At 35.0% G+C, this 25297-nt stretch overlaps 1 protein-coding gene across 3 annotated transcripts in view; it reads left to right on the plus strand.

Annotated features, from left to right (window-relative positions):
* LOC143235859 (protein turtle-like) overlaps nt 1-25297 on the plus strand; it is a 119300-nt gene that overhangs the window by 52180 nt on the left and 41823 nt on the right. For all 3 annotated transcript variants that reach the window (XR_013019403.1, XM_076474102.1, XM_076474103.1), the window contains exon 2: nt 7490-7819. Coding sequence is in view for 2 of the 3 variants with exons in the window: in XM_076474102.1 (XP_076330217.1) it covers nt 7490-7819 (330 nt within the window). In the remaining variant the exon portion in view is untranslated. The remainder of the gene's footprint in view (nt 1-7489; nt 7820-25297) is intronic.

Here is a 25297-nt window from a genome sequence, read left to right on the forward strand (position 1 = left end):
TTCTATAAATATAATATGAACGTTTATCATATATACACTAATCTGTTTATATAAGTGTGTATGAATATGCTTATGATTTTATGACCATTTGAGTGACGTTTTCATCATTTTTAATAAACACAAAATATATACATTTAAATTATTTATGCATAAAATATGATATATATTTATTTTCATGTAAATAACATAGCATGTTTATAGTATGTGTGTAATTTTGTCTAATAATATTGTAGCAAGAACGAACTTCGGTATACGTTGTTGAAATGTAGTTTCTATGACATATTCGCATTGTAAAAACGGGTAGTAGCTGCGTCACTACGTGTTTAAAACTAAGTTATAATTTGGTATAATATAGGCCTACATTTTCAGTTTATAATGTTTTCTTAATCAGTCGAGATTTATTAATCATTAATCTTCATTTAATGTCTTTTACAACAAATGTAATTAATTGTTTCTCTTTACTTTGCTCCCTCTAACATTTTACTTTCTTGTGTGTCCAAACTTAACTGAATAGCATCAGTTTTTAGTTTACTACAGTAAGTTTATTAATACATGTATATATACGCTGTATTATAAGTCATTGTATAGAGAAAGGTGAATTTCATAACAACTCATAAAAAAATACGTTAATGATAGAGTGTGGCTACAATCAAAGTTTTGAATTAATGATATTATTCAACGAAATTCACTCAATTTATTATGTCTTTATAATACATAATGTGCAGAAAAATCTGTACATTATATGAAATATTTAACCTATTCTTATCATGTGTTGCTTTGTCTTGAATAACAGCTCTATATCATGTTAGCCAGCTAGCTTGATTTTGCATAAAAATATCACATGATGATAGCTAGGTCCAGCTTGACAGCACCAAATAATGCTTGTTAGACAGACTGACATTGCCACATGATGGTAGATATTCGTGATAGTACCAGATGATGCCAGGTCTCGTATGACGTTGCCACATGATGGTAGGTATTCGTGATAGTACCAGATGATGCCAGGTCTCGTATGACGTTGCCACATGATGGTAGGTATTCGTGATAGTACCAGATGATGCCAGGTCTCGTATGACGTTGCCACATGATGGTAGGTATTCGTGATAGTACCAGATGATGCCAGGTCTCGTATGACGTTGCCACATGATGGTAGGTATTCGTGATAGTACCAGATGATGCTAGGTCTCGTATGACGTTGCCACATGATGTTAGTTCTTGCATGGCAGTACTGTAATGGGCACTACAGGTGATATAGTCATTCATTAGAAACTGTATTTATTTGAAAACACCAGGAAGAAGTCAGTGACGTCACACAAATTATCAACTCGAGGAAATTTACGTTACGAAAAGAAATGATTCAGAGTCTTTCTGAAGGAAAAACAGAATACTTAATTATACTAATAATAAAGTACAATATTATATAACATTATTATTTCTATAATTTTTGCTCTGTTAAGGGTACTTTCAGTTAGTCTCTATAAATATTCATCAGTTGTGATCTTTACATCTTTCCACATGTACTTTATGCACATTTGTTTTATTATAAGTGGTTATTACAAATTGTAAATGTAATGGTAGCCTCCTGTAATTCCATCTAATAGTCTCCTTTAATTTATCAGCAGGTAAGAAGTGTGAATTCATTATACCTTATTCATTAGTTGTTTCTGATAATCTACTGTTTTGTTTAACTATTTTAAATTGTCTATGATCACGGTACTGAATAAGAATTTTAAAACACAACTTGAGACATTAGGTAATTAGTCCAGTTTTCTTAATACTTATTTTTGAAATAGACACACTCTTAAATACCATTGAACTCAATTAAGATATAACTTACGTTTTAATAATATTTCCAAGTTACCTGGTTAAAATATTCTATAAAATTCTATTTATGTTGTTCTAAATGTCTGTTTCATGGAAACGCCTATAGGGCAAAGTTATATTTTTTAAAATTTACTTACTGATGTAATAGAATTCCTTCTTTGAGGAATACATTTTTTCTGTTTTCAACAGGAAATGTACAATTTTTTTAATCTTGTTATATAGATCACCATCAGTACCACAATAATTAATGTTTCCCTGAAGATAATAAACTACAGTTTTAGTTTTGTCTTTTCCAATCTCAGCTTGCAATATCCACTCTATGAGTCCATAGCAGAAAAATATTTACTTTGATAAATTTATTTAAAGTATGTTTTGTAATTGAGTCTTTGAAAGCCACTAAATTCAATTTTTTAAAGTTCATGCGCAAACGTATTTTACCATATTTCAGGAACTAACGAAACTGGGTCTGCACAAGGACTATCACTGTTCTTTTTAACGCCTTGTTCAAGTATGCCTTTTACGTATGCTTTTAATTTTAACTGGTGCTTCTCTGGCACTTTATACGGTATCCGTACTGTAGGCGTACTATTGTTTAACACACTTTCATGTTTTATCTTGCTTGAGTAGCTGTTAGGATTACCTTTTTAAACAAATGTTAGAATCCCAATCTATTTCATTTCATTTACATTTATTATGAACACTGGTTTATGTTCTGCTACTGCAGTTACTTTCTGTATTCTTGTCGCCTTGTCTACTACCATTTCCTAATGCATTACTATTTTGCTGTCTTTACATTTAAAACCTTTACAGTTATTGTATCTCACTTAGACACTTAAGTAATACACAGAGTAAATATACACCTAATTCTTCCATTTCTATCAGTTTCTACTTTACTCTCAATAATAATTTGACTTCTTTCAGGTGTCTTTGTAACTCTAACTAATCTTAGAGACAAAATCTAACAGTTGACTGTTATAGGTGTAGATTCATCTAAAGGGTCTGTATAGATATGTGCTTGTTAATAACTCTTTACTTTTATTTTATCTCTAGTCACTTCATTATACTTTGCTGCGTTAGGCTTAACTGTTGGTTTTATGTTCATTTTAACTCTTCAATTACTATTAGTAGGATTAGTATTTTTCTCCGTAGTAATATTACCTATATTTTTCTTATGATGCTTAAATCTATTTTTATTTCGAAAGTGTCACGTAGTCCTTTGAGCAGTATCAATACTATTGAGTTTTGACTTTTGATTCATCACCTCACGAATACGCTCCCTGTACGTACATGTTTGTCATCTGGCTATATGACTAATTCAGTGTGAAATTACTCTAAGTTTTGAATTTAACATAAAAATCTGAATGTATGGTTTCTTCAAAACTTAAGATATCAATTTCTATATACAACTTATTTCTGGTATTGGACAAATTCAGTGTCATAATTTCTGAGAAAATCTTGCTTTCCCTAATATGGTGTCTGAATGTTCAGGTTTTAAATATTCAACTTATATTTCAACATAATGCTTTCCCAACATTTTCACTGAATGCTCTGTTATAGAAATTAAGATACTTTTTGAAATTTCTTTCGATTATTTATCAATAATTTTGGATTTTTTTTTGCAAGTATACACTTAGCAGATAAAATTTAGTGCCTGTGTCAGTTAACTGACATCCTATATCCTCTATCTTCAGACTAACTACTGGTGAAATTTTCTTGTCACTACATATAATCAATCTATTAATCAATATTATTAATATTATTAATAGGTTTTCTTTCGTAATTTCAAGTGGAAGTATTGCTTTTTGGTAACTTATTAAATTACTTATTTTTCTACTGGACACAAGCCTCTAGTTGCTTTATAAGCTCTCTTTTAAGGTACTTACAGTTGCAGGATATGTGACCAATTCGTCCACAGTTGAAGCATGCACTTGCTTATCCAGGGTGTTCGGAAAGTCACTGTGCACTTATATATATTTATTAACAGACATGTTTCAATATAGAATACAGGAGGTGAATGACAATTATAAACAATGTTGAAAGTGACCCCCGTTAACATCAATACAGGTTTGGATCCTTTTTATTTTGTTTCTAAACACCGCTATCAGTTGCCGGCTTGAAATAGACTGAATAAAATATGATTACAAAACTGCACAGTGACTTTCCAAATGGGCCTGTCATGGCCTAGCGCGTTAAGGCGTGCGCTTCGTAATCTGAGGGTCGCGGGTTCGCGCCCGAGTCGCGCCAAACATGCTCGCCCTCCCAGCCGTGGGGGCGTTATAATGTGACGGTCAATCCCAGTATTCGTTGGTAAAAGAGTAGCCCAAGAGTTGGCGGTGGGTGGTGATGACTAGCTGCCTTCCCTCTAGTCTTACACTGCTAAATTAGGGACGGTTAGTACAGATAGACCTCGAGTAGCTTTGTGCGAAATTCCAAAACAAACAAACAAAACAAGACTTTCCAAATACCCTGTATTATCTTTTAAGAAAAGTCTCTAACATTATGTCGTTGCATATCGCATTTCAAACATTTGACATTTTCCATTTGACTCTGCTCCATTGTTTCTGGGTTTGTACTTTGTCTAGTTGGCCTTATTTAACTTGCAAAATTATTTTTTAATTCTTTATTGTTATTTCTGTTAAATATCAGTGTATTGCTCGTGACGTATGTGCTTCAATCACATTTGAACCAATTATATTATTACATTTGTAAATAACCCTTATTCAAAGCAAGACTCTGCCATCAAACATGGCAGCTCTTTCAGCTTTTGGGGCATTATAATGTGATGGTCAGTTACACTGTTTGTTAGTAAAAGAGTGGCTCAAGACTTGGCGGTGGATGGTGCTTACTACCTGCTTTCCTTCTTGTCTGTCACTGTTAAATTAGAGAACGCTTGCACAGATAGCCCTTGTGTAGTTTTGCTTAAAATTCCAAACAACCGAAAGTGATAGTTAGGTTTAAACTTATCATGTATCATAATAACTTACTTGGGTGTGTGTGTAAACCTCATTACTGTATAATAACTTACTTGGGTGTGTGTGTAAACCTCATTACTGTATAATAACTTACTTGGGTGTGTGTGTAAACCTCATTACTGTATAATAACTTACTTGGGTGTGTGTGTAAACCTCATTACTGTATTAAAATATTTTTGTTTTCTCACAGTGTTTGGCAGTTCACAATTTTCGTATTCTCTTAGCAGTTTACCTCTTAACAGGATAAAATTTTAAGTTAGTCTTAATCCATAGTATACTCTAACAAATCTTTTAGCCTCATTTGATATTACTAGCCTGATTATGTCCGTTTGTAAATCTGTCTAGCCTGAATAGTGTACTGCTTTACCAGTTGTATCTAAACACTTTAGAAAAATCTTACTATAGTTTACCATTGAATAGTGGAATAGCATTCGTAAAGTATCTAGCTCCTGCTGCTACCTCTTTGCTTATGTTCATTATTACATATTTCTTTGCTCACATCCCCGTTTATATCTTAACTTATGTTGTATTATACCCTTATTTGTTCGCATTATTATCTTATCTTAAACTTCTTTTCTTATTTTTCACAATCTGTTATTGGCTAATTTAAAACCCTGGAGGAGCTGTACCAATCTGTAATAGGAAATATCGGTAAGAAATGTACTCGTTCCATATAGTATGTAGTTGAAAATAACAAGAATGCAGTCAGTGACGTTTTTACACAGGAAACAAACTGTAGGAGACTTATGTGATAATAAGAAATGTGTCAGAGGCGTTTTAAATGAAACATATAAAACGTTTATTAATACTAATAAGAATGTTACATTTTCCCAACATTACGACAATTATTTACATTTACAAACGTACAACCACACATTTAAGTCTGATAATTAACAAAACATTAAAACCTTAATTACAAAATAGTTATATTGACTGAGAAGAGGAGACTTGTATTGGTAGGGCTCATAGTCCATCTCTGATGCAGGTTGGCAGCTTAGTAGAACTTTTCATGCAGGATGGTAACTGTTAAAACCTACACAATTTTTATATGTTAACTTGCTTATTAATACGTGCACATGGCCAACACTGACCCAGTGAAAAAAAACAAAATACTGTGAAAAGTTTGTCATAGGAGTTTTTGTTTTCATGAGTTTGGCAGCTCGAGGTTAACGACAGCCGCAGTTCATTGATAACCTTAAGTTAGAATGTTCATTTGATACCAGTTATTGGCGTCATTACCCTGCCATTATTATACCTTTCGTCTTTCAGCTTTACTTATAGCTCCTTATTTTGAACCACAAATTAATGACCTGTCATTAGTTTTCTTGACAGCACGATGTGGAACAGTAATCTTTCTCACAGATTTGACTTTTCCTAGGTTCTTTTACTGAAAAGCTGCTTATTTTCATAATTCTATGGGTTAGTTATGTAATTAGTTAGTTAATCAAATAATTGATTACATTCGACGAAGCAATTATTACATTTCTCTAACAACCATCCTGTAAAGACAAATAAAAAAAAGTTAGCCTTCTTTATAATTTTTATAATTTTTCAACCATTATCTTAACGTGGTGTTATTCTTATTTCCATTCACATTTTAAAAATAATTTTCGAATTATCTGTGGTTTCACATCATAAACCTTTTTTTAAAAAATATTTTGTCATAATATGTTTAAGGATAATCTGGACGTTTCCTACCTATGTTTTTGAACGAAACGATCGTAACATTTTGTAAAATATGTTAATTTAAATCTTATTTTATCTTCGTATTAAAGCTGCGAGTGAGGTTTGTGAAGAAGTTCGTTTGTTGCAGTTAGGCTAAAAAGAAGTTATCTTGCAATCATCCTTCTCGGACTATTCTTTTCTAACAAATATTAGAACTTACTGAAACATAATAACGCTCTAAAGACTGAAAGGACGAGCCGTTTTGATGAAGATTTTGATCCTGCGCCGTTGCGTATTACATGTTGAATAGCCTAGCCAGTAAGTCATGTTAGGAGTGTGAAGAGTTGGAATAATTTTGGGTTAACTGTGCTGCGTTCATAACGAGGGTCGAATCCTGGCTTCTAGTGTTATACAGACTTACCAATGAGTCACTGGAAAAAAGGAACTTTCGTATTAAAGTTGGGAGGACGGTTATTTAAGTCCAGGATGTAGTAAGTTGTGATCCACAATGTTTGCAATTAGTAAATGGTAGATTAAGTGTAAAAACTGTGTGCTAAAAATTATAAGTTTAATGTTTAATTCAGGTTTATCCAATTTGAGAAAATAGGGAACAGTGGACTGGATGTTTTATTTCACTTTAACACAAGGTTACTAAGCGTCAAGTAGTTCTGAAATTAATATAAACGTCAAGTCCCTAAGTATATCGTTAACGTTTAGATCGTCAGCTCATCTTTTAACAGTATAACACTTTTCTAAGTTATTTAACCTTTTGCATGTCTCAGAATTTATAGAATGTTTTTACAAGGGCGCTAAAATAATAAAACTTATAGTAACATGTGACCTTTATAGACTTTTGAAAAAGGTGTGAGCCGAAATGCCAAATAAAATAAATAACCATTTATTTTAGCTTGTTCTTCGTATTCAGTGAATTATTTTTTTTATATTTCTTGTCTACTTTACTTTCACTGCTTATGTTTGTTTTTCTTTTTATAATTTGCTAACTCATATTTTGACACATTTTTTTACAGTAGTTATCGGGATATCGATGTTGAAGACAAGCCTACCCTGCAACATTACACCAAAATTTGATGACGATTCACCTGCTCTAATCCTATGGTACAAGGATAAGTCTCCAACACCGATATACACACTTGACGCCAGAAAAATCCCATTTGATCAAGCGAAACATTCTTCCGTGGATCATCTCTCGAGCAGAGCTCGCGTCTTAATGACCACAAATCCACTAGGGTCGTTGGAATTAGATCCTGTTAGAGAATCAGACGAAGGTGTCTACCGTTGTAGGGTAGATTTCAAGAAAGAGAGGACACGATACACAGACAGCAAATTGAAGGTCATTGGTCAGTGGTTAATGTTTAACTGTTTCCACCGTTTGGGTTACATTTTACTTAATTGCTAAAATAAGTGGGGTAGAAAAATATATCTTAGATATTCTAAGCCTGTTTCGAGGAAATTAGTTCCATGAAATTACTTACGTATTTTAATACAAAAAATATATAAAACTTGTGCATTAGGGCTAATCCTGTCTTATTCCATGTAGAAATCTGCCTTTGTTCGGTAGGAAATTCGTGTACTTGCCTTAGATTTTTCAGTTTCTCCTAACTTTGTGCTCTTCCTTCAATGGCTCTGGGTAATTCTGAGGACTCAAGTTAAAAATCGGGTTTCAATTACTCGTGGTGGGCACAGCAAAGATAGTGTCCATTGTGTATTTTTGCCCTTAACAGCCAAACAAAACAAGTAATCTTGCACTTAGTTCTGCTGTAGTTTTTACGTTTTATGAACATCACGTGGATATCGAAAAATTGTACGTTTTAGTTTACTGGCATTTCAGTAAACCAGAAAGAAAACATCTATAAGTTTAATATTTTATGTACTTTGGAATTTCCTCACTTTCAAAATTTACAGAAAAATAAAATAATATGTAAGCCTTTAAATTACCAAAACATCGCTTCTAATGTTACCCATAACTCACCCACAGAAATGAAACATGTCACATCCTACTTTCAGTCCTTGTTGATCCATTGAAAGTGTTATGGAATGTTATAGCGTCATCCAGGTACCTTCAGGTATGTAAGCTGATCTAATGTTCACATTCCACCTTTTGTTATTGTTAATCTATTGGAAGCATCATTCAAGAAATATTCAGGTACGGCAGTTGATATTGTGTATGTTTAATATAGACCTTATTCACACTATATGTGTGTGCGTTTGTGCGACATTGGAGATGCCAAGTTAGTGTAGATGGGTCACTATAACTGTCAAACTGCATTCATGTTGAAATATGGAAATATTGAAGATATACATGGAAATTACTTCCTTTCAACACTTGCTTCACAAGATTCACTCTATCGTTATATAAGAGCTACTGTGTGCACGATATCACCTGTTCAGTTGGAAAACAGTAATCACAGACATCACAACATTCACTTTATGTAAGTGTTATTGTGTGTATGATATCAACTGCTTAGCTGGTTTACATAATCAAAAACATTTATCAGACACTTGTAGATACACAGAATCCACAACGTTTGGTTTAAATCGACTTCTTTCTCTCTAGCATAGTGTTCAGAATCTATACTTTATTGTAATGTGTGAACTGTTTCACTCTTCAGCAATGACACAACAGAACGAGTTTTGTCTTATTAAAGCATCCTGATAGCAGTTGAAAATAGCAGTGATAATTATCAAATAATCTTCCATAAAAGTAATTTGAGGGTTAGTAATTATCATGCCCATTAGTTGTTATGCAGTTATTTATTGCCTGTATCACCCAACAAACCAAGAAAGATCGTACACTTCTGCAGAATGCTGTTTATATCCTTTCAAAATGGAGTCACGAAATGAGTGTGAAATCCTAGATGTTAAATAAATATAATAGTATTGAGCCCTGTGCTTACAATAGTGACACTATAGGCTATATCTAGGCGCGATTTCTTTCAACATTGTTTTGAAATGTCTGAGTGATTACTGTTGTTGATTCAAGCACTTTCGAAAAACTGAGGAAATAGAAACACTTTTCTTTTTCTGGAAAGTGCAAAACAAAGGTCGTCCCTATCACACTGCAAAATATTAAAGTAATAACATCGCATCAGTGAAAAACAATTTCTGCCAATGATGTTCATGCATTTTACTGGGATGAGCATTTAACAAGACCATTGTAAATTACTTCTAAAGAAAGTTATGGAAACAGATGACACATAAAGGACAAGTCTTTAAGAACAATATATTAATGAAATCATTGCCAGTCCTTACTGCAGATATCTTCCTATTATGAAGATTGATTCGTCAAATTCACACGACAATTTCGAGGTTGGTTTTTGAGAAAAAAACGTCCTCATAAGGTTTTCTGGGGTAGTGAAGTCATCTGTTAGATTCTCACCTTAGGCAAACCTCAAAGTACTGTCAGAAAATATGTTAATTAGTGATTAGAATGAAGACACACGAATGTAACTGAAATAGTGTTAAAGTACTACTAGGAAAAAATATGTTGAATTTGCTGTTGAGATATAATTCTACAAAATTACCAATAGAAAAATTTAAAAATCTATTAAATGTGGCGGAATTATTAACGTATATGATATTCACTAAACTTCAGTTTACTTGTTGGAAGTTAGGCACAAAGCAACACAATGGACTATCTTCTGCCCACCACAGGTATTGAAACTCAGATTCTAGCGTTGTAAGTCAGTAGACATACAGCTGTGCGACTGGGGGGGGCGATTTGAGATTATAAAGAATTTATAAATAAACAACAGACTAATCTAATAAAAAATTAGCGTATGTTATTCTTAAACATTTCCAAGAAATGTGAAATGTAAATTGTGACGTATTTACTGTTATACATTTATTTTAGTACCTAAGTTTGTTTCAGTATATTTCTTATGCATGTGACATATGTTGTTGAATGTGTATTGCACGAGTTTTGCCTGTTCTTTAAATTTGTAGAAGATCCTGGAGAGCAAGAATCAACAAAATATGGTTTACGAAAATACTAGTGTCTTCCAACATGGTTGAACATTTGAGAATCTGGCGAATTGTTGTATAAAAGAAAGCCATTAGAAGAGGACAAGAGACAGTTGTATATTGCTTATAAGTTATAGTCAGCATATATTAGCCTCGGAAGCTACAGTTGTGATTAACGGAAAATTACAGAATTTGACCAGGAACGACTATAGATTTCGAACATTACGAACTATTCAACTTCAGATAATTAATTTCGGACGTTGGCATTTCTACGATAACACTAGTTATCTTCCTCGGAAAAAGTGAGTTTGCAAACCGTATTAGGCCAAACAAGAAAAGAGCTATCTAGCATTTCCATCAGGTGAAGTCTATTTGTGTATCAACATAAGTAATTTGCGTGTCGTGGATTGGTTTATTTTGAATTTCGCGCAAAACTACACGAGGGCTATCTGCGCTAGCCGTCCGTAATTTAGCAGTGTAAGGTTGGAGGGAAGGCAGCTAGTCATCACTACCCCCCTCCCCCAACAACAGTTAATTCATCAAGAACTTATCTACTGCTTCAGTCAAGTCATGCAAAGAAATGTGCTATTATAATGAAGGACTGGTTCATAAATGTCTTGAAATGTGAATTAATTTGACAGAATCAGTTGAAAAATCAACACAGATTATGTTTATTGAGTTGTATAAAGACATAGAGCACTCACTTGTAAATCGTTGTCTGATAAGTCATTCGTTCCAAGTATATTTTTGGGATTGCCCTTGTGTATGTTCATGACAATCTAAAGTTAACCAGTGCAAAGGCACTGATAAATAATATGATGTCGCTATACAAATTGAAGAGGATGGAAAGTATATTCAAGTCTTAAGTCAACAAAAGCAAGACTCGTATGTCGTATTGAAAACAAAAAATGATTTAGTGTATAGAATCTTTTAAGACCAGTGTGTATTTCTGCTTATTTTATCCATAGCCAGGCCACGTTGGTCTAACCTGGTATGTTCACTTAGGGGAATCTAATTCCCGATTTTAGCCTTGTAAATCAGAATACTTACCGCTGTCCCACCGGAGTAATGTAAGATCCATTCAATCTTTGCAAACCTTCTTTATTCACATAGGAGATTTCATAGTAGAAAGAACACTTTTCAGCTATCTACATTATGATTAAACAGAATGAAGATTATTTAAATCAGAAATTTTGCGAATGACAAGAAGTTAGATAATAATATGACCACTGATTGGCGTTCAGCCAAAGATAGATTATCCGATAAGTCACCATTAGAAGAGGAAAAAAATTATGAAGCGCCAGAAATGAAAAACGATAAATGTCAAAAGATGACGATAACCCAACAGTAACGATTTATTTTTTTTGCCATTTTTTGTGCTGCTAAAAGTTTATTCACTTAAGAAATGATGGAAATAGTTTTAAAGAGGTACCAGTTTATAATGATATTGTTCGTCATGGTAATTTCTACAAATATCAGGCATTTTATAATATACTATATTTGCTATTCTTCATAATTAGTTGTTAAAGATGGGTCGATGGTGATTTAAAAATTCAAGACAGTAAAACGTATTCAGTATTAAAGTTTATTATCTACTATTCTGTTTAAGTGAATCATTGTCAGGGTAAACTATCTGTTAAATAAAATTCAGATATTTTAATAGCTCGCCAGAAATCAAAATTGTCATTCATTACTCGGAAATGAAAGGAGTAAGTCACTCAAATCTCTAAGTATGTAATAGTTTGTGAATTACTAGTTTGGACTTACTGGGTGTGTATGCTGAATATTCAAGTAAACGAGTGCATGAAATTTTATACAAGCAAATAAAGTAGATTTAATTAATTAAAAAATGTTCAGCATGTTTTCATATCTAAAATAAAGCTTAAACTTGTTCTACTCGACTAAAGAGCTTTCTACAAAATTGATTGCTGCAGTTTACTTTCTGCTACATTTTTTCCGGTAAATTAGTAAGTTTGTATTTTTCAATAAAGCTACGATTCAGCTGTTTACTCCAGTTCTGATAGAATACAGATAGAATATTTACACACTTTACCAGATTTAATATTATATATTTATTTTGATATTGATGTTTGTTTCAGTTTAATATACGAATATAGAAATGCAAGCAACTTTTATTTTTAAGTATTTATTGCGAAAGTCCCGTCTGTTCTCTAAATTTGTGGAAGATTCTCGAGTATAAGAATCAACAATACATTGTTTACATTGTTGCTAACCGAACTTTCGAGAACCACGCTTAAAACTTATAAAATGTAATCAACGCAACGCCGAGATATATTTTTATATATTGTTGGTTCACTACAGTTGATATACTATAAATCTCGGAAGCTATAATTGTGATTCCCGTTTATTAATTGGGAAAGTGCAGGCACTTTTGGCTAGAAACGTTTAAAACTTTATAACATTAAAACCGCTCAATTACAGTGATTTAACTTCAGTCGTTACTATTCCTATGCGGACATTGCCTATCTTTGCCTGTGAAAAACTCACCTGTGAGAAGCGAGAAATAGCTGGATGCGAAGTGAATCGTTTCGATATCAACATGCAATTAATTTTTTCTTCGTGAACCGTCGATAAAATATTCAGTTCCATATCCGATAGGGTAATCAGTATTGTTTGTAAGTTTGTAAATCATTTGTATTATATTTAAATTGTATTTAAATTTGTATTATAATTATTATTTTTAATAACCGTAATTATAAATTGTATTGTTGCTTGTACATTAAAATACATTTGTATTAAGAAAGGAAAATTGCGTGTATCAGTCTTGCTGGCAAATAAAAAAAAAAAAAAGATACATATGGACATTCAATCATTTTCTAAGTTCAAATTCCAATTCTTGGATATTTGAAATCGTAGTACGTAACGTTTGTAACATAATAAATCGGAGCCTCGTCCGAGATAAATTACACTACGATAACATTTTTTCTGACATATTGATTTCAATGAATTACATTTGTATTCCTCTTTTTCTGCCCTTTGTTTTTTGCAAATTCATCTTTCTCAGGATGTTAAAATTATTCGTAAGGCATTGATTACTACATTTAATGAAATTGAAACTAAAATAATTTTTTGCAGACCCTTGGTTTTTATATTGTCGTTAATATATTCTTTGTTTTCTCTTTGCTGCATTTCTAAGAGAAAAAAAAAGGACCGACATTTTGTTTTCATTCTGTAACCCTGCGGCTCACTGTATTTGTTACCATTCACATTTTAATTTCGTCCATATGTCATCTTGAATTGCATATTCTGTGTATGAGCATATTTGTATTTTATTATTTGCGTTTTTCGTATGTTTTATTCACGTGAAGATATCAATAAATGATTTATGATAATTTTTACAAGTAGTATGAAAAAATTGTAAACAAAACCCGAACGTAAAAATCACTCATTCTATTTTATTAAAACAACAACACCCTCGCTCATTGTTAAATGTATCACTTATTCTATTTTCTTAAAACAACAACACCCTCGCTCATTGTTAAATGTATCACTTATTCTATTTTCTTAAAACAACAACACCCTCGCTCATTGTTAAATGTATCACTTATTCTATTTTCTTAAAACAACAACACCCTCGCTCATTGTTAAATGTATCACTTATTCTATTTTCTTAAAACAACAACACCCTCGCTTATTGTTAAATGTATCACTTATTCTATTTTCTTAAAACAACAACACCCTCGCTCATTGTTAAATGTATCACTTATTCTATTTTATTAAAACAACAACACCCTCGCTCATTGTTAAATGTATCACTTATTCTGTTTTCTTAAAACAACAACACCCTCGCTCGTTGTTAAATGTATCACTTATTCTATTTTCTTAAAACAACAACACCCTCGCTCATTGTTAAATGTATCACTTATTCTATTTTCTTAAAACAACAACACCCTCGCTTGTTGTTAAATGTATCACTTATTCTATTTTCTTAAAACAACAACACCCTCGCTCGTTGTTAGATGTATCACTTATTCTATTTTCTTAAAACAACAACACCCTCGCTCATTGTTAAATGTATCACTTATTCTATTTTCTTAAAACAACAACACCCTCGCTTGTTGTTAAATGTATCCTTATTCTATTTTCTTAAAGACAACAACACCCTCGCTCGTTGTTAAATGTATCACTTATTCTATTTTCTTAAAACAACAACACCCTCGCTCATTGTTAAATGTATCACTTATTCTATTTTCTTAAAACAACAACACCCTCGCTCGTTGTTAAATGTATCACTTATTCTATTTTCTTAAAACAACAACACCCTCGCTTGTTGTTAAATGTATCCTTATTCTGTTTTCTTAAAACAACAACACCCTCGCTCATTGTTAGATGTATCACTTATTCTATTTTATTAAAACAACAACACCCTCGCTCGTTGTTAAATGTATCCTTATTCTATTTTCTTAAAACAACAACACCCTCGCTCATTGTTAAATGTATCACTTATTCTATTTTCTTAAAACAACAACACCCTCGCTCATTGTTAAATGTATCACTTATTCTATTTTCTTAAAACAACAACACCCTCGCTCATTGTTAACTGTATCACTTATTCTATTTTCTTAAAACAACAACACCCTCGCTCATTGTTAAATGTATCACTTATTCTATTTTCTTAAAACAACAACACCCTCGCTCATTGTTAAATGTATCACTTATTCTATTTTCTTAAAACAACAACACCCTCGCTCATTGTTAAATGTATCCTTATTCTATTTTCTTAAAACAACAACACCCTCGCTCATTGTTAAATGTATCCTTATTCTATTTTCTTAAAACAACAACACCCTCGCTCGTTGTTAAATGTATCACTTATTCTATTTTCTTAAAACAACAACACCCTCGCTTGTTGTTAAATGTATCACTTATTCTATTTTCTTAAAACAACAACACCCCTCGCTCATTGTTAAATGTATCACTTATTCTATTTTATTAAAACAACAACACCCTCGCTCATTGTTAAATGTATCACTTATTCTATTTTCTTAAAACAACAACACCCTCGCTCATTGTTAAATGTATCACTTATTCTATTTTCTTAAAACAACAACACCCTCGCTCATTGTTAAATGTATCACTTATTCTATTTTCTTAAAACAACAACACCCTCGCTCATTGTTAAATGTATCACTTATTCTATTTTCTTAAAACAACAACACCCTCGCTTATTGTTAAATGTATCACTTATTCTATTTTCTTAAAACAACAACACCCTCGCTCATTGTTAAATGTATCACTTATTCTATTTTATTAAAACAACAACACCCTCGCTCATTGTTAAATGTATCACTTATTCTATTTTCTTAAAACAACAACACCCTCGCTCATTGTTAAATGTATTTCACAATGTTATTCTTTTTCAGTATTTATTTTGCGATTTTTATTTCTTGGCACTTTATTAAATTAGTGTGTGGCCATTTCGTTCCTGTTTTATGCAATTCTACACCAATAACGATTGAGAAAATGTAACTGGGCATGTGCAGATGAGAGTACAATTACACCGCACTTTTCTAATCTTGTGTTGCAAGCTTATATCTAATTACCAATTTAGTTTTTGAAACTTTTGCACAAAAGAAAACGTGTACTTTGGCAGAAACAGCTTGTGTTTATAAACTGTCACATCTTGAAGAAGAGATAAAAGAAGTTAAAATTGTGTATTCTATATTTTGAAAAATACCTTTAACCAGTTTATATTACAAATGTGTATAACTTCATACTAATGAAAAATATAAATATATCTCTATGAATAAATAAATACCTGTTAGATTAAACTCACGCTAACGAAATATGGAATAGAAATATAAACTTGAAACAAAAAATTAGACTCATGTCTCGGTACTTTTTTTCACTAAAATTATATAGCTTGCGGATCACAAATGTGACATTGAATTCAGATGGAGAAACAGATTTTGAGTTTTCCATTCATAATTTGCCCGGTATGGCCAGGTGGATTAAGGCGTTCGACTCGTAATCTGAGGATCGCGAGTTCGAATCCTTGTCGCACCAAATATGCTCGCCCATTCAGCTGTGGGGGCGTTATAATGTGACGATTAATCCCACTATTCGTTGGTAAAAGTAGCCCAAAAGTAGGCGGTGGGTGATGATGACTAGCTGCCTTTTCTCAGTCTTACACTGCTAAATTAGTGATGGCTAGCGCAGGTAGCCCTCGTGTAGCTTTGCGCCAAATTCCAAAAAGAAACAAGCACACCATTCATAATTAAAACTTTTTGAAATTGTGTATTATTTTTCTTAGCATACTTCACACATTTTATTTATATCCGTTTTGCATATTTAGTAAATTAATATCAATAGTCGAACGTGGAACTCGTGCAAAACTCAGCATAAGCAGCATCTAAAAGCGAAATATATGAAAATGTACGACAATATTTAAGATTTTTTTTCTCAATGTATAAACTTAGAAAGTAATGTTTGACAGTTGCGATAGATTTTGTTGACAAAATGATAACTCCGACTTGAATGTAGAAAATTTTACTATTGCTAGACATTTCAGTTACATGACTGGTTTAATAAGTTGTAGTTTTCAAGGCAATAGATAAAATTAAGATAATTTGAAAAATTAAAACCCCGAACTGCATAACTGCAAACAAACCTTATCCAGTGTAAAGAATGTTTAACACACTTTTTTGGGATTTCGTTTGGTTTGTTTTGAATTTCGCGCAAAGCTACACGAGGGCTATCTGCACTAATAAACCCTAATTCATCAGTCTAAGTCTAAAAGGTTTTTTTGTTTTGGAATTTCTACTCGAGGGCGCTAGCCGTCCCTATAAAAGACCAGCTAGTCATCACCACCCACCGCCAACTTTGGGCTACTCACCAACGAATAGTGGGATTGACCGTCACATTATAACGCCCCACGGCTGGGAGGTGTTTAGTCTAAAAGAAAGGCAGGTAGTCATCACCACCCACCTCCAATACTTGGGCTATTCTTTTACCAACGAATAATGGAATTGACGGTCAAATTATAACGCCTCCGCGGCTGAAAGGGGGAGCATGTTTGGTGCGAGCGGGATTCGAACCCACAAACCTCGGATTATGAGTCGAACGCTTTAACGCACTTGGACGTCCCGGGCCTTTTTTATGCTTTCCTTGTTATAACTGATGGTTACACCATAGTAACTTGTCTTGTAGATATTCATTTGTAGTTAAGATGCTGATCGTTTGTACAACGGGAAAAGCGCCGGTTCTCGTTTTAGGCCCGGCATGGCCAAGCGTGTTAAGGCGTGCGACTCGTAATCTGAGAGTCGCGGGTTCGCATCCCCGTTGCGCCAAACATGTTCGCCCTTTCAGCCGTGGGGGCGTTATAATGTTTCAGTCAATTCCACTATTTGTTGGTAAAAGAGTAGCCCACCTGGTGGGTGGTGATGACTAGCTGCCTTCATTCTAGTCTTACACTATTAAATTACGGACAGCTAGCACAGATAGCCCTCGAGTAGCTTTGTGCGAAATTAAAAAAAACTTGTAGTTAAGATGTGAATTTATGGAATAACAATTTAGACACTACATCCTTCTGTAACCATGATCACGAAATCTTCTAAACGTTTTCTAAATAACATACCTTTTATTTTTAACACGGACATTGTTCATGATAACTAGAGTGTTTAGAACATTGTCTATCCAATTATTTTTTGTTTTATTTTTTAAATTTCTCTCAAAGCTACACGAGGGCTATCTGCGCTCGCCGTCCATAATTTAGCAGTGTAAGACTAGAGGGTATGCAAATAGTCATCATCACTCACCGTCAATTCTTGGGCTACTCTTTTACCAACAAATATTGGGATTGGTCGTCACATTATAACGCCACCACGGCTGAAAGGGCGAGCATGTTTGGCGCGACGGGGATGCGAACCCGCGACTCTGAGATTACGAGTCGCACGCCTTAACACGCTTGGCCATGCCGGGCCTAAAACGAGAACCGGCGCTTTTCCCGTTGTACAAACGATCAGCGTCTTAACTACAAATGAATATCTACAAGACAAGTTACTATGGTGTAACCATCAGTTATAACAAGGAAAGCATAAAAAAGGCCCGGGACGGCCTTTACGAGTCGAATGCCTTAACCACCTGGCCACGCTGGACCTTTATGCTATTGTAGAAACACGAGTATAGAGGATGACTTTATCATCAATTCGATCAAATTTTATGACAAGTAAGTTATCGTGAAAAACATGATTTTAACCATGCATAATATACGTCCAACAAAAATCAACACTAAGTTGAATAATTTGGCAACCATCATAAATAACAGATCCGTGAAATTTATTTTTTTTTATCTTCTTCCCCTTTCTTGATAAACCTTATTGGTATAATGTATTATCTTTGTAAAAGTGGAAAGTAACCGCTTATTATGCTTTTCACATGAACGATTTGATGCTAATTAGTTCTTCAGAGCAATGTTTCACGAGTTCTATCACTGTTTAACTTTGTTCTCTGTGCTTTCAGCTTTGACAAGTACCGAAAACCATCAGCTTGGAAATCACCCCGTGAAGTAAAAATCTTTATATAATAATAACCTAGAGTTTCAGACTATCGAGAAAATTGCAGGGTTAGTGATAGTGGTTATTTAAACATTTCGAATTGCTTTTTACGAACTTTCATTACGGTAATTAGGATTACGTGAATAAACTTAGTCAGAAATGCACTCTGAAACAGAGTTATTTGGAATTAATGAAACGATAACATTATATGTACACACGTTTACTAGTAAATAACATTCTTATCTATCCATACTCCAGTTATATTGGTAATACTTGGAATTTTATTGCACTTCTATGTTAGAGCAATATGAAGTTCTGGGTAGTTTTTGTTTAGTTTCTATCCTGAACAGATCTTTAAGTTTTAGAATATTATTGAATCTTTCCATATAGAAACTCGTATTTAAAATCCTTAAGAGTTAGTTCAATTGATGGTTTCAAAATATCGTCTTTGAGTTTTTCTCTAGATACAAATGCACAAGGTTTTATAAAACACATGTTGGCTCTATCTTGGCAGTAGTGAATAATGTTTTCGAAGTCGATGGAAAAGAAATGCACTTATAGAGGCCCAAAATGTCCAGGTGGTTAGGGTACTCTACTTGTAATCTGAGGATCGCGGGTTCGAATCCCTGTCACCAAACATGCTCGCCTTTTCAGTTGTGGGGGCGTTATAACGGTCAATCCCATTATTCGTTGGTAAAAGAGTAGCCCAAGTATTGGAAGTGGGCGGTGATGACTACCTGCCTTCCTTCTAGACTTACACTGCTAAATTAGGGATTACTAGCGCAGATAGCCCTCGTGTAGCTTTGCGCGAAATTAAAAACAAACAAATAAACAAGCATTTATAGAAACTGCTGTTTGATTCATGATAGTATGATAGTAAAATGTGGGTTATCACGACCCGAGTGTCACACAGACCACACATTGCTGCATCAGTTCCAGATAAAACGAAGAGTTAAAAAACTGTGAGCAATACATAGTCTAGTTAAGATAACTTCTTTTCGATTCTTACGGAAACAAGATGGCCAAATTCCAATAGAGGATTTTATCCGGAAAGACTTGTTTTCACGTTGCTCACTCCAAGTAAACCGCCAACTGGCACGGAGCCGAGCCTTAAATACAGGACCATAATCCATGTATGGAACAGGCACAGCAGTGATAGTGCCAGAGCAGATAGATTTAGCTGCGGGTGTCAGCAAACTCGTTTCCGCGAATACCAACGTTGCCTGGTATCCAGAAGGTCTGAACAGAAGTAGATGTTAGAGAAGTTGGCCAGTAGGTTTTAAATATATGCGAGGATACGGTGAGAACTAATGTGAAGTGGTTCCAGGGCCAGTATAGAGCTAAGCGAGTCAGTATAAATAGTACAATTCGAGTACTGCTTATCTTCTATCTGATCCATGACAAGAGAAATGGCGTACAGTTTGGCAGTGAAGACATATACTGTAGAGGGGGTTCTATGTGCAACCACCAAGTCACAATAAACCATGGCAGAACCCACAGAGCCACCTGATTTCGAACCATCCGTATAAATGGGAATGAAAGGATGGTTCAAAAGATGTTTATAGAATAACATACAGTACTTCTATTTGGGAGTGTCTGATTTTCTCAGGTAACTCAAAGGTCACAGTTGGGGATGGTAATAAGCCTTGACGGGACTGGCTGAACAGTTGATACAGCAATGCCATCCAAGGACAGACCTAATTCATTTAACTACGCCTGGTTACGAAGGCCAAAAGGAACAATGGCAGTATGTATGTTCTGAAAAAGCATGGCCCATTGAGGAAGGAAAACACAACCTCAAGTGGGACACTGTGGTAATGATCAAAGTTTCACAGTATACAGTAAAGACAGTTGTAAATGGCGAAGTTGTAGAGAGGGTTCATGAGGCTCTATGTACAAACTCTGGAAATGTGGGAAACCCCTTTGTAGAGCTGAAACCCTTGATGATGAACGGGGTCCAGCATATTCAAGGACAAGATCCTGGTACAACGGTGGAGTGCTGTCGTCGGATCCCAAACTGGGTGTGCGAGAGGAGGAGGTTTGATTCGTGAAACCAAACAAGACGAGTATTAACCATTATCTTTAAGGTGTTACAGAGACATCTCATCAAAGCGATTGGACGGTTGTTTGAAGGAATCTTGGGATTTTACCAGGCTTAAATAAAGATAGGACAATATCCTGGCACCAGGCATTAGGAAAAACATTCTCCTGTCAGATCTGGTTAAAAAGATCCAGAAGAATAGCAAAAGAAGTAGGAGAAAGATGGAACAGCATCTTGTAGTGTACATAATCAGGTCCGACCGATAGACTGCCAGATTGATGAAGAGCTACTTTGAGGTCCACCAGTGTGAAGGGACAATTATAGTCAGAGACAATTAGCTCAAAAAGAAAGAGGCGATCATTCTGGACGAGTATTTGTGGCTAAGAAGGTGGAGAATGAAGCAGAAGTACTAGATACCTGGCAAAAGCTTTTTCTGAGAGTATTAGCGATGCTCTGGGCATCAGCAACTTCGTGGCTATCGGAGAGCAAGATAGAAAGGGAGACAGAGTTATACTGCCCAATGACCTTTCGAATCTTGTCCCATATGACTTTGGAACTGGTGTTAGAAAAGATGCTGGTTGTGAATTTAATCCAAGATTTCTTCTGGTTTTGACGTCTTACCTGCCGAATATGTGCACGGATCCGCTGGAAAGCAATGCGGTTCAAACGTGTGGGATACCTACAAAAGGTATCTAAGGCTTGTGTTTTAGTTTTCCGTACCACTTGGCAGGCAGGATTCCACCATGGACGAGGATACCGTGGAGAAACGCATCGAGATTTTTGGAATACATTGAGCAGCTGCCTGGATAATACAGTCAGTCACAGCTGCTATCTAGTCGTCTATCGATTACTTACAAACGATGGCAAGTTCAAGTTCTAAGATAGCAGTGAAAAGGACCAGTTGGCTTGATTTAACTTCTACCGGGGCATGCGAGCCGTGTGGCATCGACCATGGCTATTCTCTCTCAAATTGATAGGAAAATGATCACTGCCCCATGGGTTACTGCCAACCCTCAATGAAAAATGGGAAAATAGTGAAGGGAAGCAAATTGAGAGATCAATAGCAGTAGAAGATTTATTAGGTGCATGTAAATAAGTATAAGAACTAGTATAGAAGAGAGACAGGTTGTGATCTGAGAACAAACGTTCTTTGGAGTGATCTCTTCTATCAATATCAGCACCTTTCCAGAAGGGATTATACCCATGAATGTCCCCTAGGATTAAAAAGGGAGACGGCGACTGTTCAAGGAAAGCATCAAGGTCTGATTGATCATAACTCTTTCCAGGAGACAGATGGAGTGAGCAAACAGTGATGGTACGACCCAAGGAAACATGGATGGCTACGGCCTCCAAGCGTGTTCCAAGTGGCAAAGTCAGGGTATACACATTCTGATTGACCAGCAGTGCCACCCTTCCACGTACTCGTATATCACACAATAAGTCATTTCTGTACAACTAAAACTGCCGAAAGGTGACTGTATCGGCAGGTTTTCAGAAATCTTTTCTGTAAGAAAAGACGCACAGGATGGTAAGAATCAATCAGTGCTTTGATGTCACCCAGATTAGAACGTAATCCTCGACAGTTTCACTGTATCAAAGTGGCCATTTTTACTTATGTACAGGCAAATTGGGTGGAGATCCTTCTATTTTCGACGACGTCTTTTTTCTTTATTTTTTTTACTCGTGCGAAGTCTATCGAACACCATAGATCCTGCTCTGGGTCGATTGTACAGGATTCTGTCGTCGGAAGAAGATTCCAGTGACTAAGAACGTGAACGAATGATCGTTCTTCATTTCGGGGCTGGAGAAGAAGATGGACTCGAGGAAATGCCCCAACCCGGAATCAGAGGAATGGATCCGGGAATCTACTGGAATAAATGGTGGAGACAAATTGGGTGTTGACATTGATTTATCAACTTTCTTAACTATGGAGGGCAAAAAAATTTTCACATGGCTTAAGAACGATTCTTTCGGAGGCATGGAGAGATCCGCTTGCATTTTCACTGTAGTTGTGGAACGAAATGAAGCAGCATACGTCCGAAATGGAATGGTAAACAGTAACTTTCGATCCTTGGGGTAATAAATGTTGCGAGTTGTTTTCAAAGGCTATACCTCTTTTTCTCTTACATTCCTAGGGCATGAACCAAAGTAAGATAGGTAAGAGTCATTACAATTAACGCAGTGAGGGTCTATTTCACACTCATGGGCATCGTGGCTCTTGCCACTGCAACGAGCACATGTCAAGGAACCATGGCATGATGTCTTTGAGTGACCGAACTGCTGATGTTTGGAAACATCTGAAAGGGTTCGGAATATATGACCGAACCCTGAAATTAAGATAATGTGCCTTAATGGTGGCAGGTGGACGTGGTAATATAAACGTCAAAATTAGGACATTGGGCGCATTATAATTCCATCTTTGTGAGTGGAGATACGCCTCAATGCAAAAACTCCTTGGGTGGAGAAACGAGCGAGGATCTCTGAGTCGGGGATGTTTTTTAAATTCTTTTCGACAATAACTTTTCGTGACGAATTCAAAATAGCATGGGGAGTAACCTCAATGGGTATATCCCTGATGGCCTTCGAAGGCAAGAGGAGTTCACGGTACTTAGGAGTGGATGTTAACATAAATGTGTCACCAGAACGAAGCTTTTTAACTGACTTAGGAGAGCCAGCAAGTCCCTCTAGTCCATTTTGAATAAAAGAGGTGGACATTTTCTACCTAAATATTTGTTTGATAAAGTATGTAATATTAGAAAATGAGGTACAGGTGTTGAAGAAGTTAAAGATTGCTTTTTAGAATCTTCAAGACGTGGTTGTTTACCTATGGTCTGTTCTTGTTATTTTTTATTATTGGTCGTGGGATTTATAATAAAGAATGTTTCGATGCCCACTGACTCCACCCACCATGGACATTGGCAAACAAGGACACTGCATTAACTCCATGGTTTGTGAGCACTATACCAAAACATCAGACACAATGTCCACAACACCCACTAAAACCATCCAACATTGGTACTTCGTTAACTTTAGTCCAAGAGGATCAGCTGAACGAATCTGGGGAGGCACCCCAAGACCGCCCGTCTATAGAAATTCAAGGCCAAAGTGGTGTGTTAGGGTTGGGTCCCTCAACCACCAGGTTCTTCTTCTCTCCTTCACGGGTCGCCACGCACGGCAAACACGTGTGTGAATACTTAGATCCCAGAGGTGGTAAACTGAAAAAAAACAAAACAGAACCTTCTCTGGGGTCCCCTCACTACGTACAGGAATCCACATCTCGAGCGGATGACATTTTAATCTAACATATATATATCTTTAAATATAATGACAAATTGAGATATATTTGACTAATAGCTGTTTCACACTTATCATTGTGTAATAAAACCAAACAAGTTACTTGTCTTATCTGATAAATTACGAATACTACTACTTGAAGCGTTGTTTCATTGTCTGCATCATCTAATATGAATTACGCATGTACATGCCGTTTCGCCATCTACATCTTTATAAGTATTAAACAGCGCAATCTCTATTTGAAAAGTACCCTTACAAATCCCTATTGTAAAACATTCCATTTTTATTCCGTGAATTTAGTATAGTCGTGATGCACGATTTGTATCGACAGTTCAGCAAATTTTCAGTATCATGGAAGGAAATATTAAGAATAAATACCAAAAACCGTTGCGATTTCTTTTTTGTGACTCGTAACGTGTGTAAGAAAATATTTTTCTAATGTACGATAAATAAGTTTAATTTAAAGTTTTCTTTACTATTTTAAAACGAGACATATTTGATGCTCACATCAACAAATAGTTATGAAACGGTTAATGTGGAAAACAAGATTACAACGTTTTCATACAAAACCTATTTGTTTTTATCATCATTGCAAAGTACAAGCGGATGATAGGGAACTCACACTTGAAGATACGATAGATTAAGTGAATCAGTCGTAAAACAGCTGAAATACCATTGGTGAATAAATATAACGGGTAACCAGGTTATATGTAGAAATTTTTGTAGCTCTTATTAATAGAGCTTCCTTGATTTTTTCAGTTTTTGTTTTCTTTTTAGAAATTATGTGAAAATTTGTTTGTTTAAATTTCGCGCAAAGCTTCTCGAGGGTTATCTGTGCTAGCCGTCCCTAATTTAGCAGTGCAAGACTAGAGGGAAGGCAGGTAGTCATCACCACCCACCGCCAACTATTGGGCTACTCTTTTGCTAACGAATAGTGGGATTGACTGTAACATTATAATGCCTTAACACACTTGGACATGCCAGACCATGGGAAAATAATGAGA

The sequence above is a fragment of the Tachypleus tridentatus genome, chromosome 12, assembly GCF_004210375.1.
Source record: "Tachypleus tridentatus isolate NWPU-2018 chromosome 12, ASM421037v1, whole genome shotgun sequence".
Taxonomy (NCBI): domain Eukaryota; kingdom Metazoa; phylum Arthropoda; class Merostomata; order Xiphosura; family Limulidae; genus Tachypleus; species Tachypleus tridentatus.